The sequence below is a fragment of the Blennius ocellaris genome, assembly GCF_963422515.1.
Source record: "Blennius ocellaris genome assembly, chromosome: 10".
Lineage (NCBI taxonomy): Eukaryota > Metazoa > Chordata > Actinopteri > Blenniiformes > Blenniidae > Blennius > Blennius ocellaris.
This window is the reverse complement of record NC_137659.1, coordinates 305437-319241: the sequence shown is the minus strand read 5'-3', so window position 1 is coordinate 319241 and position 13805 is coordinate 305437. Positions and strand designations below refer to the sequence as shown.

The 13805-nt window shown below is 46.9% G+C and overlaps 2 protein-coding genes across 4 annotated transcripts in view; one reads left to right on the top strand and one right to left on the bottom strand.

The window, feature by feature from the left end:
• The first annotated feature begins 272 nt into the window (after window positions 1-272).
• LOC308135358 (ADP-ribosylation factor 3-like) lies at window positions 273-1893 on the top strand. Its single transcript, XM_080503288.1, is given in 6 exon segments — window positions 273-497; window positions 601-711; window positions 798-922; window positions 1607-1654; window positions 1656-1679; window positions 1681-1893. Coding segments are annotated over 6 exon segments (612 nt in total). The 5' UTR covers window positions 273-361; the 3' UTR covers window positions 1849-1893.
• A 1960-nt stretch (window positions 1894-3853) lies between these two features.
• The window catches only part of esyt2a (extended synaptotagmin-like protein 2a), a 33981-nt gene continuing 24029 nt past the window's right edge, over window positions 3854-13805 (bottom strand). For 2 of the 3 annotated variants that reach the window (XM_080503275.1, XM_080503277.1), the window contains 9 exons: window positions 11895-11969; window positions 11197-11283; window positions 10272-10421; window positions 9841-10190; window positions 8136-8234; window positions 7929-8060; window positions 6983-7088; window positions 6408-6457; window positions 3854-5662 (listed from right to left, as the gene is read on the bottom strand). In XM_080503275.1, coding sequence (XP_080359401.1) covers window positions 5620-5662; window positions 6408-6457; window positions 6983-7088; window positions 7929-8060; window positions 8136-8234; window positions 9841-10190; window positions 10272-10421; window positions 11197-11283; window positions 11895-11969 — 1092 coding nt within the window. In that variant the 3' untranslated portion in view covers window positions 3854-5619. Of the gene's footprint in view, window positions 5663-6407; window positions 6458-6982; window positions 7089-7928; window positions 8061-8135; window positions 8235-9840; window positions 10191-10271; window positions 10422-11196; window positions 11284-11894; window positions 11970-13601; window positions 13665-13805 lie in introns of all 3 variants that reach the window. The other variant, XM_080503276.1, reaches the window with a different exon arrangement.

Below are 13805 nucleotides of genomic sequence, written 5' to 3'. Positions count from 1 at the left end.
AGCTAACAAACAGCTGCAGCTAACAAACTACTGCAGCTAACAAACAGCTGCAGCTAACAAACAGCAGCAGCTAACAAACAGCAGCAGCTAACCAAGCGGCAGGCGGCTGCTCAATCGGCTCCTGTCCCGGAGACGCTGCCGGGCCGCGGGGCGTGCACTCCATCTTGTATTTCAGGTTTCTATGACTCATCTGTCAGATGGATTCGTAATCGTCTTTCCGGGCGACACCCCCACTGTGTGTGTGTGTGTGTGTGTGTGTGTGTGTGTGTGTGTGTGTGTGTGTGTGTGTGTGTGTGTGTGTGTGTGCGCTTGGGTCACACGGCAGTCTGTGTGCTCGCCGGCTCCGTCGTCAGTCGCCGTCATGGGGAATCTCTTAAAGAGGCTGTTTGGGAACAAGGAGATGAGGATCCTCATGGTGGGTCTGGACGCCGCCGGGAAGACCACCATCCTCTACAAGCTCAAGCTGGGCGAGATCGTCACCACCATCCCCACCATCGGTGAGTCCACTCGGAGGCACACGGCTGAACTTCCCCCTCGCAGGTGAGAGTGTCTTGTTGACCCCCCCTTCCCCCCCCCCCCCCCCCCCCCCCCCGTCCTCAGGGTTCAACGTGGAGACCGTGGAGTACAAGAACATCTCCTTCACCGTGTGGGACGTCGGCGGTCAGGACAAGATCCGCCCGCTGTGGCGCCATTACTTCCAGAACACCCAGGGTACGTCCGGGTACGACGTACACCCCCCCCCCCCCCCCCCCCAGCCCCCACAGAACCTTCCCCCTCAACAGCTGGGTGTGTTTCAGGTCTGATCTTCGTGGTGGACAGTAACGACCGCGAGCGAATCCACGAGGCTCGAGAGGAGCTGGTGAGGATGTTGGCAGAGGACGAGCTGCGAGACGCCGCGTTGTTAGTGTTCGCCAACAAACAGGTCGGTCCTGAAAGACTCGTGTGTGTGTGTGTGTGTGTGTGTGAGTAGGTGTGTGTGTGTACGTGTGTGTATAAGTGAGTGAGAGCGTTCTGGTTTTCCTACCCTTGTGGGGCCCACAGCCTGAACTTTGACTCGCACTCTGAGGACCTGGTGAACTATAGAAAATAAGTCTCCTGCTGACACTGCTGGACCCCCGGAGGTGACCCCTGGTACTGCACAAGTTATGATTCTATTTGTGTGTGTTCGTGTGTGTGTGTGTGTGTGTGTGTGTGTGTGTGTGTCACACCTGTCTGCCTCCAGGGCAGAAGAGGGTGCAGCTTCTATTGTCGTGAGGTTTAGAGGTTGGCAATGTTAAGTTTGTTCACGACGGTTAAAAGAAGCTAGTTGGTTAGCGCTGGCTCATGATGACTAGTGGTTAGTAAAGGTCAGAGCAGAGGTCAGTGACAGTTGGTTAGTGCTGGTTAAAAGAGGCACGGTAGTTGGTTGGGGATATCTTAGATTCTTTCAGGAATGCGGCTTCTCACTGTAGTTGACGTGTTCGTATTCATTTTCCTGCTCCTGGAAGATTAACTGGAACTGAAACTGGAAAATCACTGATCTTATCCCATTGATTGCTTTCCAGTCCAGATTGAGAGCATTGAGACGACCCGGGGAAACTCTGACTCTGTCCCTCCGTGTTCACAGGACCTTCCGAACGCCATGACGGCGTCGGAGCTGACGGACAAGATGGGACCTCCACACCCTGAGGAACCGGACCCTGGTACATCCAGGCCACCTGCGCCACCAACGGAGACGGTCTGTACGAAGGTCTGGACTGGCTGTCCGGCGTCCTGAAGAACCGCTGGACTCGGCAGCGGACTCGGAGCCGCTCCCGCCATTTCGCACGTCAAACCTGCAGTCGATTCTGTGAAAATGATGGATTCTAATTCTGATTTTTGTGTAAATAAATGTGCTAATCTGGACATTTTAAACCCTGTGATGGTCGTTTCTCCTGAGCAACGTCTTCCTCGCTTCCAGTCACCGAAGTGGAACAAATAATTGATGTACAAATGTTAAACTTCAGATATTGACGCGTCTGAATGGTTTCCACAAGGTGGTTGGAGGAAGTGCGGACCGACCAGGAACTCCCGCGGCTTTTCAGGCGCTTTTCTATCCGCTGGTTATTAGAAGAGTCCAGATAAGACGGTTTACTTACGCCCTGCCTCACAGCGTGCGGCGGAGGTCCGGAGCGGCATTCCAGCGCCTTGATTAGGCTACCATGGTTCCAGCAGCCGAGCCTGTAAAAGGGTGGCAGGGGGGGGGGGGGGGGGGGGGGGGGGGGGGGGGGGAAGGAGGGGGTGGGGGGGGGGCAGCTGAGGCTTTGTGTCGCTTCCTCTCCTGCTGCTCGGTGTTTGAGGCGGCAGCGACGCTGCTCAGACAGATAAAAACCTCAGTCTGCTTCTTGAGCTCCTCTTTCTGAAGGCCTTACTCTTTTACCCCTGACGACCCCTCCCCCCCCCCAGATCCCCTCCCTCCCCCGGGTATTCCACCTCTATCTGCCCCCTCTAGGTACCCCACCTCTAGGTATCCTTCCTCCTAAGTAACCCCCTCTAGGTACCCCACCTCTAGCATCCTTCGTTCTAAGTAACCCCCTCTAGGTACCCCACCTCTAGGTATCCTTCCTTCTAAGTAACCCCCTCTAGATACCCCCCTCTAGACATCCTTCCTCCTAAGTAACCCCCCTCTAGATACCCAACTCTAGGTATCTTTCCTTCTAAGTACCCCCCTCTAGATACCCCACCTCTAGACATCCTTCCTCCTAAGTACCCCCCTCTAGATACCCCAACTCTAGGTATCCTTCCTCCTAAGTAACCCCCTCTAGATACCCCACCTCTAGGTATCCTTCCTTCTAAGTATCCACCTCTAGGCATCCTTCGTTCTAAGTACCCCACCTCTAGGTATCCTTCCTCCTAAGTAACCCCCTCTAGATACCCCACCTCTAGGCATCCTTCGTTCTAAGTACCCCACCTCTAGGTATCCTTCCTTCTAGGTAACCCCCTCTAGATACCCCAACTCTAGACATCCTTCCTTCTAGGTAACCCCCTCTAGGTACCCCACCTCTAGTTATCCTTCCTCCTAAGTAACCCCCTCTAGATACCCCCCTCTAGACATCCTTCCTCCTAAGTAACCCCCTCTAGATACCCCCCCTCTAGACATCCTTCCTCCTAAGTAACCCCCTCTAGATACCCCCCTCTAGACATCCTTCCTCCTAAGTACCCCCCTCTAGATACCCCCCTCTAGACATCCTTCCTCCTAAGTAACCCCCCTCTAGATACCCCCCCTCTAGACATCCTTCCTCCTAAGTACCCCCCTCTAGATACCCCCCTCTAGACATCCTTCCTCCTAAGTAACCCCCCTCTAGATACCCCAACTCTAGGTATCTTTCCTTCTACGTAACCCCCTCTAGGTACCCCACCTCTAGGTATCCTTCCTCCTAAGTAGCCCCCTCTAGACACCCCCCCTCTAGCCTCCAGGTCACAGGTCACTCAGAAGGTTCCCACCAGGAGATCAAGAGGTTTATTGATAAAATAGACGTCAGACAAGGTATAAACTACTCGAGCTGTTCGGACTGCTGCGTATAATGTGATTAAAAACAGATAGAACGAGTCATCTGCTGGTTAGAGAAATTAAAACACTGTAATCACTGTAAGAGTTAAAATAAGACTAACTTCCTGTGATGAGGCGAAGACGAGCGACGTACTGATTTGAACGACTATAAGTATATCGTTTTGGAGTGTGTGAGGACACCAGAGGACCTGGAGAGTCTTCCCCACGGCGGACACTCGTGTATTACATTTCAATTCAAACATAATATATAGAACATGAAGTTTTGTCAAAGTAAAGAAGTGTAGAACGTGGAGAAGAACCGAGAGCTGCACCAGGCTCCATGCTGCTATAGCCAGCTAAAGCTCTTTATTCAGTTAAAAGACATTTAGGAGACATTTCTTGTGGGGGGGGGGGGGGGGGGGGGGGTGGTGGGGGGGGGACTCTTTAAGGCACCAGATAAATTAAGAAGACGGAGAAGCGGCGGCCATCTTTCCCTCGTTCGTCCCCGTTTTAAGACTCCATCGTTTCTCAGCAAACAAAACAACGAGCAGGAAAAACGCAAAGTAACAACAACAAAGAAAGACATAAAACGCAGTTTGCACACAAGTCGAATATGTAAAATACTTTCTCTGAGCGTGATACGAACATAAAGATCGTCTACAGGGTCACTAAGCTGCCGCTGCTTGGCTGCGCTTAATAAACGTGTTTAATCCGAATGTTTAAAGCTCCAGAGCGGCGCCTGGCGGGTCTCGGTGCAAATCCCTTCTGAACGCCCTGCAAGCCAAAGCAGGGATTAATATGACGTGTATGTACAGAAAACTCAACACAAACTCAGATAAAAGCCATTTTGTGTAAAAAAAAAAAAAAAACAACAAAAAAAGTTAAGACCAAAGTTGATTTAAAAAAAAAAGTTTCAATTCGGACGACAGCAAGAAATGGAAAGAATCCTGTTATTTTATTTTAAATAATAAACATTAATTTAATGTTAGGAAGCCTGATGTTTGATCGACTCACAGGGGGAGGGAATGATTGTCGGGTGTAGTTCCCCGTACGGCCACCAGGTGGGACCTTAACGTTCTACACACAGTGGCTACATGAGGAAGATGATCTTTGTTTTTTTTAAACCATTTTAAAAATCCATTTTTATAATGAAAACGTCCGCTGCCTGCTTGATAACGACACCGGCGGCTTGTCAGCGTAGCTTAGCATAGCGTACGGCGTGGAAACAGCTAAGCTAGCTCTGGAAAGTACAGCAACATGGTATAACTTGAAATTTATGTGGGTATTAAATATTGATATTTAGAAGTGCTTTGAAGTGAGTTTTCCGTAACTTCCAAGAGGTTTTGTTGAGTCTCATCGTCACTTTTACCAAGAGAATCATGGGAAATGGAAATAAACTCAATGAAGTCATAAACAGTTAAATTAAATTAGATGAAAGTCCAAATGTGACAAAAATGACGTCAGCCGATAAAAGCATTTTGTTGATTTTTCCCCCTAAATATTAGCCAGCCTAGTTTATATAACAACTTAAACTTGGGAGTTTTTGTGCGTAATTAAGAAAAACAAGGTGGAACATGTTGAATATTGAGATTTACAAGTGCAGGTTTTGGAAAGTCAACGATTTAAAACTACGTGTTTGAATTAGCAGGTTGAAAGAGTCAGATCAAGTCTGGATGTTGGAATAAAGTGATTAATTGATTTTGGAATATTAGCTCAGGTTCCGTCTCCGCCCCCGAATCTCGTGTTCCAACACACACACACACACACACACACACACACACACACACACACACACACACACACACACACACACACACACACACACACACACACTTCTCTTATTTCCAGCATTATTTACATCGCATTTTCCCGGGAACGCTCCAACCGTGACTAAAACAGGAACCCCGGAGCCCCGCCCCCTCCCCCCCCCTCCCGGGTCATGTGACCTCTCCCGGCCTGCTGCCGTCACTTCTTTAAAGGGGAAGTTTGGATGCGACTGATGTGTTTGAATGAGCGTCAGGAAGCTGCGTCTCTCCGCCTCAGAGGCCGTGACGTTTAAAGACGGGTCGGGATGTGGGCGGGGCCACGGCGCCGGCGAGGGCGACGCCCCCTCACAGCTGAGGCTTCGCCATGCCGTCCTCGCTCAGCTCGTACCTGCAGACCACCGGAGACACACGTCGTTTTCAGAAAGCTTGTCTTGTAAACGCAAAACTTTCTTCAAACAAAACCTGCAAAAACGAATTTTCATGTCTGAACCTGCCGATTTAAAGGTTTGTACTATTTTGTTTCTGTCTGCGTGTGGCTATCGTTCACTGGTTTGTATAGGAGGATGTATTTTACCTGCTTTTTGCAAAAAACTGTTAAACCGAATCGCATTATTTCTCATCATCCAAGGATCAATCCATCACATTTTGGGACGTTAACGTTTAACCGCTTACGAATAAATCCCCAAAAAACTGTGAAAAATGTCCCATACAAAGCGGATGAGAGAGGAACTTCATAGAGATCAAAGGAGATCAGCGTCTGTCGCCATGGAGACGCTCCCTGCTCAGAGCTTCACACTGTAGCTACCCGACAGGCTAGTTAGCATTGATATGAGCTAATGGCTATCGGGCTAGCGATGCTAACTCGGCGTTGGCGAAACACTGTGCTCTACCGAGCGTAGCTCTAGATTCTGAAGTCTTTGTTCAAAGAAAATACAAACACCGCTCCCGGACTCTTTGTACAGATTCTGTAATTTTCACTTCCTAAACTTGAAGAGAAATATTTGAAATTCTCACATAATTCGTGAAAACCTGCCGTTTGGGAGGAAAGTTTCAGTAATTCTCTCTATTTTTTTCCTCCTGAATTTCCTCCATAAATCCTGATAATTCAGAAATGCGAGTGTGAAACGACTGACCACAGCCTCCAGCCTCTGGAAATGTCCTCACGAGTCAAATCCACCAGAACCTGAAGGGACGACAAAAACAAACAGAAACAAGAGATTCACTACGAGAACAAATCTATGAACGTGAACAAGAATTTTTTTTTTTAAAAAGTGTCTTTTCTCACTGGATTCTTTCTGATGCGCATTTTGTTTTTTTCACTTTAAATTCTGGACATTTTTCTTTTTGGTGACACTTCAGTGAAATACGGTAATGGTCGTGCTGCAGTGACACCTAGTGGCCACACTTGGTACCTACGGGTCTATTTTGTCAGACAAGTTGCATGAGAAGCAAAACGACTACAAAGATGAGACTCATTTTCCAACAACGATGGAACGTTTGTGCCTTTTTCTTGTTCTTGTCCCAACTTTTTATTTTTAAATGTCTCAGAGATCAAAATCTGTTGTTTTTTTACCAAAATTTTAAAACGTCTCAGTTTGAACATTAGAATCATGTGTTTTGTTTTGCAGCTGGAACGTTTGTTCTGCCACATCGAACACGACGTCTCAACGGTTCCTAAACGGCCGTCGTCACGGCGACGAGCGAGCACCTTTCCCAGGAGACCCTTGTGCTTCGACAGCAACCCGCCGCCGTTCTTCACCGCCACGTCCAGAGTCCGTCTGTGAAGCTCCGCCAGCGACACGCTGAACTCCAACCTGAGGGAGAACATGGAGAACTCAGCTCAGGAGAACATGAGGAGAACATCGGGAGAACGTCAGGAGAGCATGAGAAGAACATGAGGAGAATGTCAGGAGAACATGAGGAGAATGTCAGGAGAACATCAGGGGAACATGATGAGAACATGAGGAGAACATGAGGAGAACATGATGAGAATGTCAGGAGAACATAAGGAGAACATGATGAGAATGTCAGGAGAACATGAGGAGAACGTGAGGAGAATGTCAGGAGAACATGAGGAGAAAATGAGGGGAACATCGGGAGAATGTCAGGAGAACATGAGAACATCAGGGGAACATGAGGAGAACATCAGGAAGACGTCAGGAGAATATGAAGAGAACATGAGAACATAAGAACATGAAAACTTCAGCTCAGGAGAACACGACGAGAACATCAGGGGAACATGAGGAGAACATGAGGAGAACACGAGGAGAACATGAGGAGACCATCAGAAGAACATGAGGCGAACACGAGGAGAACACGAGGAGAACACGAGACCATCACAAGAACATGAAAACATGAGGAAAACTTGAGAACATCAGCGGAACATCAGGAGACCATGAGGAGAACATGAGAACACGAGAACATGAGGAAAACATGAGGAGATCATCAGGGGAACATCAGGAGACCATGAGAAGAACATGAGAAGAACATCAGAAGAACACGAGGAGACCATCAGGAGAACACGAGGAGAACGTCAGGAGAACAAGAGGAGAACAAGAGGAGAACGTCAGGAGAACGTGAGGAGAACACGAGGAGAACATGAGAAGAACATCAGGAGAACATGAGGAGAACGTCCGGAGAACACGAGGACTCACGTCTGGTTGTAGACCGGGTTCAGGGTCTTCTTGGAGGTGTGGGTTTTCCTGCGTCCGGACCTCCGCTTGTCGGGCAGCAGGTAGAGCCGGACGTACGGGTCGGAACCCGACTCGCTGAAGGCGATCAGGTTCCTGTGGAGAACCAGGCTCAGACCGTCATTAATCCTAACCCGGGACTAGAACCAGGCAGAGGCGTCGGTTCTTTACCTGCAGGCGTGAATGTCCACGATGAGCTTGTTCCTCTGGGGGGAGTGACGCACCGACAGCTCGATCTCCCCCAGGGGGTAATAACTGGGGCCGGAGCCACTGTGGGGGGGGGGGGGGAGAACATCACATCGCTAAGCTACATGCTAACTGGCTGCAGCTCTCTGGTTCCTCCTCCAGGGGGCGCCAGAGAGCAGCAGCATCAAGTTCAAAGGAAAAACACTTTCATGTCAGACGATAAAATCTAGCAAAACATTTGGAAATCAGGTTCTACAAGAATAACGTAAAACATTAGGAAGCAACACTTCCTGCTGCAAAAAACCCATAAATCAAACATTTAATAGTTTTGGTGAAATTGTTTAAACTTTTACACATTTGCTCCTTTAAATTCCATTAAACTGAATGAAAGACTGAATATTTTCAATGTTTAGTTTTTAATTTCCTTCACATGCAGATTTAGTTTATGTAAAAAAAATGCTTTTAGAAGTTTTCCCACATCAAACGTGATCGTTAGAAACTCAGTCATGAAATATATTAAAAAAAATAAGTATTTCATCTTATTAAATTTTCAGAGATTATTTTCATTACCGATGAGCTGAAATTAGAAGAACAAAGACGTTAACATAAGATATTGGACATAAAAATCAAATATTCCAAACAGATAATATTCTCCCCTTCATGTTTTATCATCAGGTTTATTTATTTTTGACCAGTCGGACTCTTCTGGTCCAGACGGATTGACAGGATTACACCAGCAGGGGGAGCTGTTTGTCCGCCATCTTTGATTCAGAGGAAATTTGCCTGCAGTTACACCGACTGACCACTGAATTGACCTCAATGGCCGGTGGCAGCAGAGAGCAGTCCAGATATGCAGCTCCACCATAGAAACCAATGTATTAAAGAGAAACTTTTCTTTTTTGTAAGGTGACTTGGACGACTCCTCCAAATAAAATGTATTATTAATAATAATAATAATAATAATAATATTAACATTAACACTGGACCAGCTGGAGACCAGCTTCAGCAACAGACTGATTGAACCTGCTGCTCTAAGGAACCTTACAGGAAGTCCTTCCTCCCCGCAGCAATAAGACTTTTGAACCCTTCTATCTCCGTCAGAGCCTCTGTCACCACCTGGACTAAATTACATTGATACTTATATTATATCACATATTTCATATGGCATATTGCATGTACATATACATATATTTATACATGTGCAAGTACACTAATACCATTGGTATTATTATTATTATTATTACTGATATATATATATTGTTATATTACTGCTACCATTATTAGTAGTACTATACACAAGTATTATACACTATTACACATTGTTATTACCTGTATTATTGTTATTATTATTATTATATAATACCTACTTCTAATGGCTGCCACTGCACCTTGCTATTTATTATCTTGCTTTGATCTCGTCTTATTTCTAAGTGCCCGTGTTCCGTTTTGTGTTTTACTTTATGTCTTATACCCAGATATTTTTATAACTATTCTATTGTATTTTATAATATTCTATGTACCAGATTGCTGCAACAAGACAATTTCCGTTCGGGGATGAATAAAGTAATTATCTATGTATTAAAGCTTTGAGCTGCTCGTGTGTCTGCGAGGATTTGACCTGCGGAGGTTTTGTGGTTAAAAATTGCGACGGTTCGCTAGCGGAGAGGTTAAATGTCAGTTTTTCACGAACTTGTGCATCTGATGCAGCCGCTGCTGCAGCTCCTGCGCCGCGTACGGGTTGGACACGTCCGAGGCGATGCTGGGCGTCGGCTCCTTGCCCCCGGACAGGTGCGTCTGGGAGCCGCCGATGGCGAGGCTGGAGCCGCTCCCCCCGGCGTCCGCCAGGCTCCGCCCCCCTGCCCCTCCCCCGCCCCCGGCGTAGTCCTCGGACTCGCGGCGCCGGTTGGCGCCGGGCGTCTTGGGCGGCTCGGCGGAGGCGGAGGGCCGCCGGGCGTCGCTGGAGGAGCTGGACTTGCGCACCTGAACCGAGGACGGCGCCGAGCCGGGGGACGAGGAGGCGTCCTTGTCCACGCACAGGACCTGGAAGGAGGCGGAGCCAAGGGGGGGAAGGGGTGAGCGGCGGTCGTCTCCGGAGGGACGGAGGTCAGGCGGCCATCTTACCCTCAGGGCCATCTTCATCTTCAGCGTGCAGCTCGGCCCCGAGTTGTTCAGCGGGAAACGCTGATTCAGCGTCATGTCCTCCGCCTCCAGCAGCGACGCCAGAGGAACCGACAGCGTCCCCAGAGAACACTCGTGCTTCTCGTCCTTCACCTGAAGACACCGGGGGGGACAGACTCAGAGGACACGCCCAGGGGAGGACCAGCAGAGACACACGTGGGGGGGGAGGGGGGGGGGGGGGGGGGGTCTTCCCCGATAAACAGTATGTTCAGCTTGAAATGAGGGAAACTGTGAAAGAACTGGGTTTAATCTGGGACCTTTACTGTGAAAGAACTGGGTTTAGTCTGGGACCTTTACTGTGAAAGAACTGGGTTTATTCTGGGACCTTTGCTGTGAAAGAACTGGGTTTATTCTGGGACCTTTACTGTGAAAGAACTGGGTTTATTCTGGGACCTTTACTGTGAAAGAACTGGGTTTAGTCTGGGACCTTTACTGTGAAAGAACTGGGTTTATTCTGGGACATTTACTGTGAAATAACTGGGTTTAGTCTGAGACTTTTACTGTGAAATACCTGGATTTGGTCTGGGACTTTTACTGTGAAAGAACTGGGCTTAGTCTGGGACTTTTACTGTGAAAGAACTGGGTTTGGTCTGGGACTTTTTCTGTGAAATACCTGGGTTTGGTCTGGGACTTTTACTATGAAATACCTGCATTTAGTCTTGGACCTTTACTGTGAAATAACTGGGTTTAGTCTGGGACTTTTACTGTGAAATAACTGGGTTTAGTCTGGGACTTTTACTGTGAAATTATTGGGTTTAGTCTGGGACTTTTACTGTGAAATAACTGGGTTTAGTCTGGGACTTTTACTGTGAAACACCAGGGATTATTCTGGGACTTTTACTGTGAAAGAGGCAGGACGTGGTCGTACCTCGACATCCAGCTGTTGGGTTTTGGGGTTGTGGATGAGGAAAGTGAAAGTTTCCTCCCAAAGCGGCTCGTTGGTCTTGTACTTGATCTGGGACAGGAAATGAGCAGCGATCAGAATTGAACTTTTCAATCTAAAAGCTTTCATTCATTCATTCATTCATTCATTCACAGGATGAAAACGTCACAAAACTAAAACGACTCTAAGCTGAAGCTCATTTTAATGAAACAAAAACAACCGGTTCATTTGCTAGCAAAGCGAGGTTTTCTTTGAAGTTTCCAGAATTTTCAAAATAAGAGCGGAGCCTCTTGCAGACAGCCACACACTCAGGAAGTCAAACATTGAAGCGTCTCAGCAGCTTCACTGTGATTCTATATATAGAAGATATATAAATAAATATATAAAATATACTGTTTGTTTTAAGTTACACACCTTAAAGTTCGGCAGAATTAAAAATAAACTGTAAACAAGATATACCTTCGAAAAATCTAGAAATGAAGTAGAGTGTAAATCTCACTTTTGTTCTTTTTGTGTGTTTGTGTGTCACACACACACACACACACACACACACACACACACACACACACACACACACACACACACACACACACACACACACACACACACACACACACACACACACACACACACACACACACACACACACACACACACACACACACACACACACACACACACACCTTGCTGTCGTAGGACTTGTGTCCCACGCTGAACTGGACCAGTGGGTTCGGGTCACTCGTCACTTTCTTCCCCGACTTCAGAAGAAGAAGAAGAAGAAGAAGAAGAACAACAACAACAAGTTTCACAAAGCAGAAGAAGAAACGACTCGTCTTCTTCACTTCTACTCCTAAAATCTATAAAGATCCAACATGAGACTCGTTTCTTTATGTGACGAGGAGACGAGGGAAGACTGCTTCTACTGGACGTCTGTCTTCTCTGTGTGAGGACATCTGGTCTCTGCTATGAGAGGACAGTCTTCATGTCTCCTCTGGTCTCTGTGAGGACAGTCGTCATGTCTCCTCTGGTCTCTGAGGACAGTCATGTCTCCTCTGGTCTCTGTGAGGACAGTCTTCATGTCTCCTCTGGTCTCTGTGAGGACAGTCTTCACGTCTCCTCTGGTCTCTGAGGACAGTCATGTCTCCTCTGGTCTCTGTGAGGACAGTCATGTCTCCTCTGGTCTCTGTGAGGACAGTCGTCACGTCTCCTCTGTGAGGACAGTCTCCATGTCTCCTCTGGTCTCTGTGAGGACAGTCTTCATGTCTCCTCTGGTCTCTGAGGACAGTCTTTGATAAAAGGTCAGAGAAAAGAACCGGAGACGGAAACTAAATGTCCCAGGAAGTATTGACCAGGAGGACAAACAACAACGATGCTGTTATTTACAACACTTTGTTAGTGGTGGTTAGTGGAGTCCAGTCAGTAAATGGCGGTGGCAGAGCCCCCCCCCCTCCCTCCGGTGGCAGAGCCCCCCCCCCTCCCTCCGGTGGCAGAGCCCCCCCCCCTCCCTCCGGTGGCAGAGCCCCCCGGTGGTGCCCCCCCCCCGTGGCAGAGTGCCGACTCCCGCCTCCATTTATTGAATGTGGGACAAATTGACAGAAATCAAACGCTTCCTTCTTTGTTTCACGGTTCAATTCCAGAATGACTCTTTAAACAAAACGTTAATTTTGGAGTCGAGCTTTATTGTTAAAACGACACTAAAGTGTTTTAATTTCTCATGTTCCAGTGTTTACTGGAGCTGAACCTGATTTTCTCTTAATTCTGATGTGTTTCTACTGAAAATGAAAAGAAAAACTGAAAATGTCAAATAGAAATAACAACAAAGTCCAAGAGGACTCGCGCTGATAGTTAGATTCCTCAAAACCTAAAATTCAATATTTAAAATAAATTAAGTGTAAATGTAAAATTAAAAATATTTAAAACATTTTTTTATAAAAAAATAAAATAAAAATAAAAATAAACGAAAAGAAATTAAATAAAACAAAACAAAATTTAAAAATTTAAAATTTAAATAAAACAAAGTTCTATGTCATGTTTTTGTATTTCAATAAAAACCTTTTAATCGCTTTGTAAAAAACCTACTGTATGTTTTACAATAATAAAATTCCATATCTGGAACCTTTTCTGAAAAGCAACATTTCCTTACTTTGGTCCAATTTCTTTATTTTCTAAGATTTCTCTTCCTTTTAAGTTCCAGGTACTTTCTCTTTTAAGTTAATTTCGAACATTTGATGAATTTCTACATACCCTGCAGATCTAAAATGTCATGAAACTTTAAGTACAACCTGAGTACTGAACCCAGTCCACAGACCCCCCACGGTGAGAACTGGAGGAGGAACCAGCGGGTCCTGGTTCTGGTTCTAGCTCTGGTTCTGGTTCTGTACGGCGGTTACCTTGATGGCTTTACTGATCGAGGTTCTCTTCAGCCCCGACTGGTTGATCTCTAATGGATTGCGCTTTGATTTCCCACCGGACACACCAGGAGAGAGCAAAACACACACACACACACACACACACAGCAGGTGATTCAGAGAAGAGGAGCATGCAGGGAGGAGGAGGAGGAGGAGGAGGAGGAGGAGGAGGAGGAGGAGGGTGGG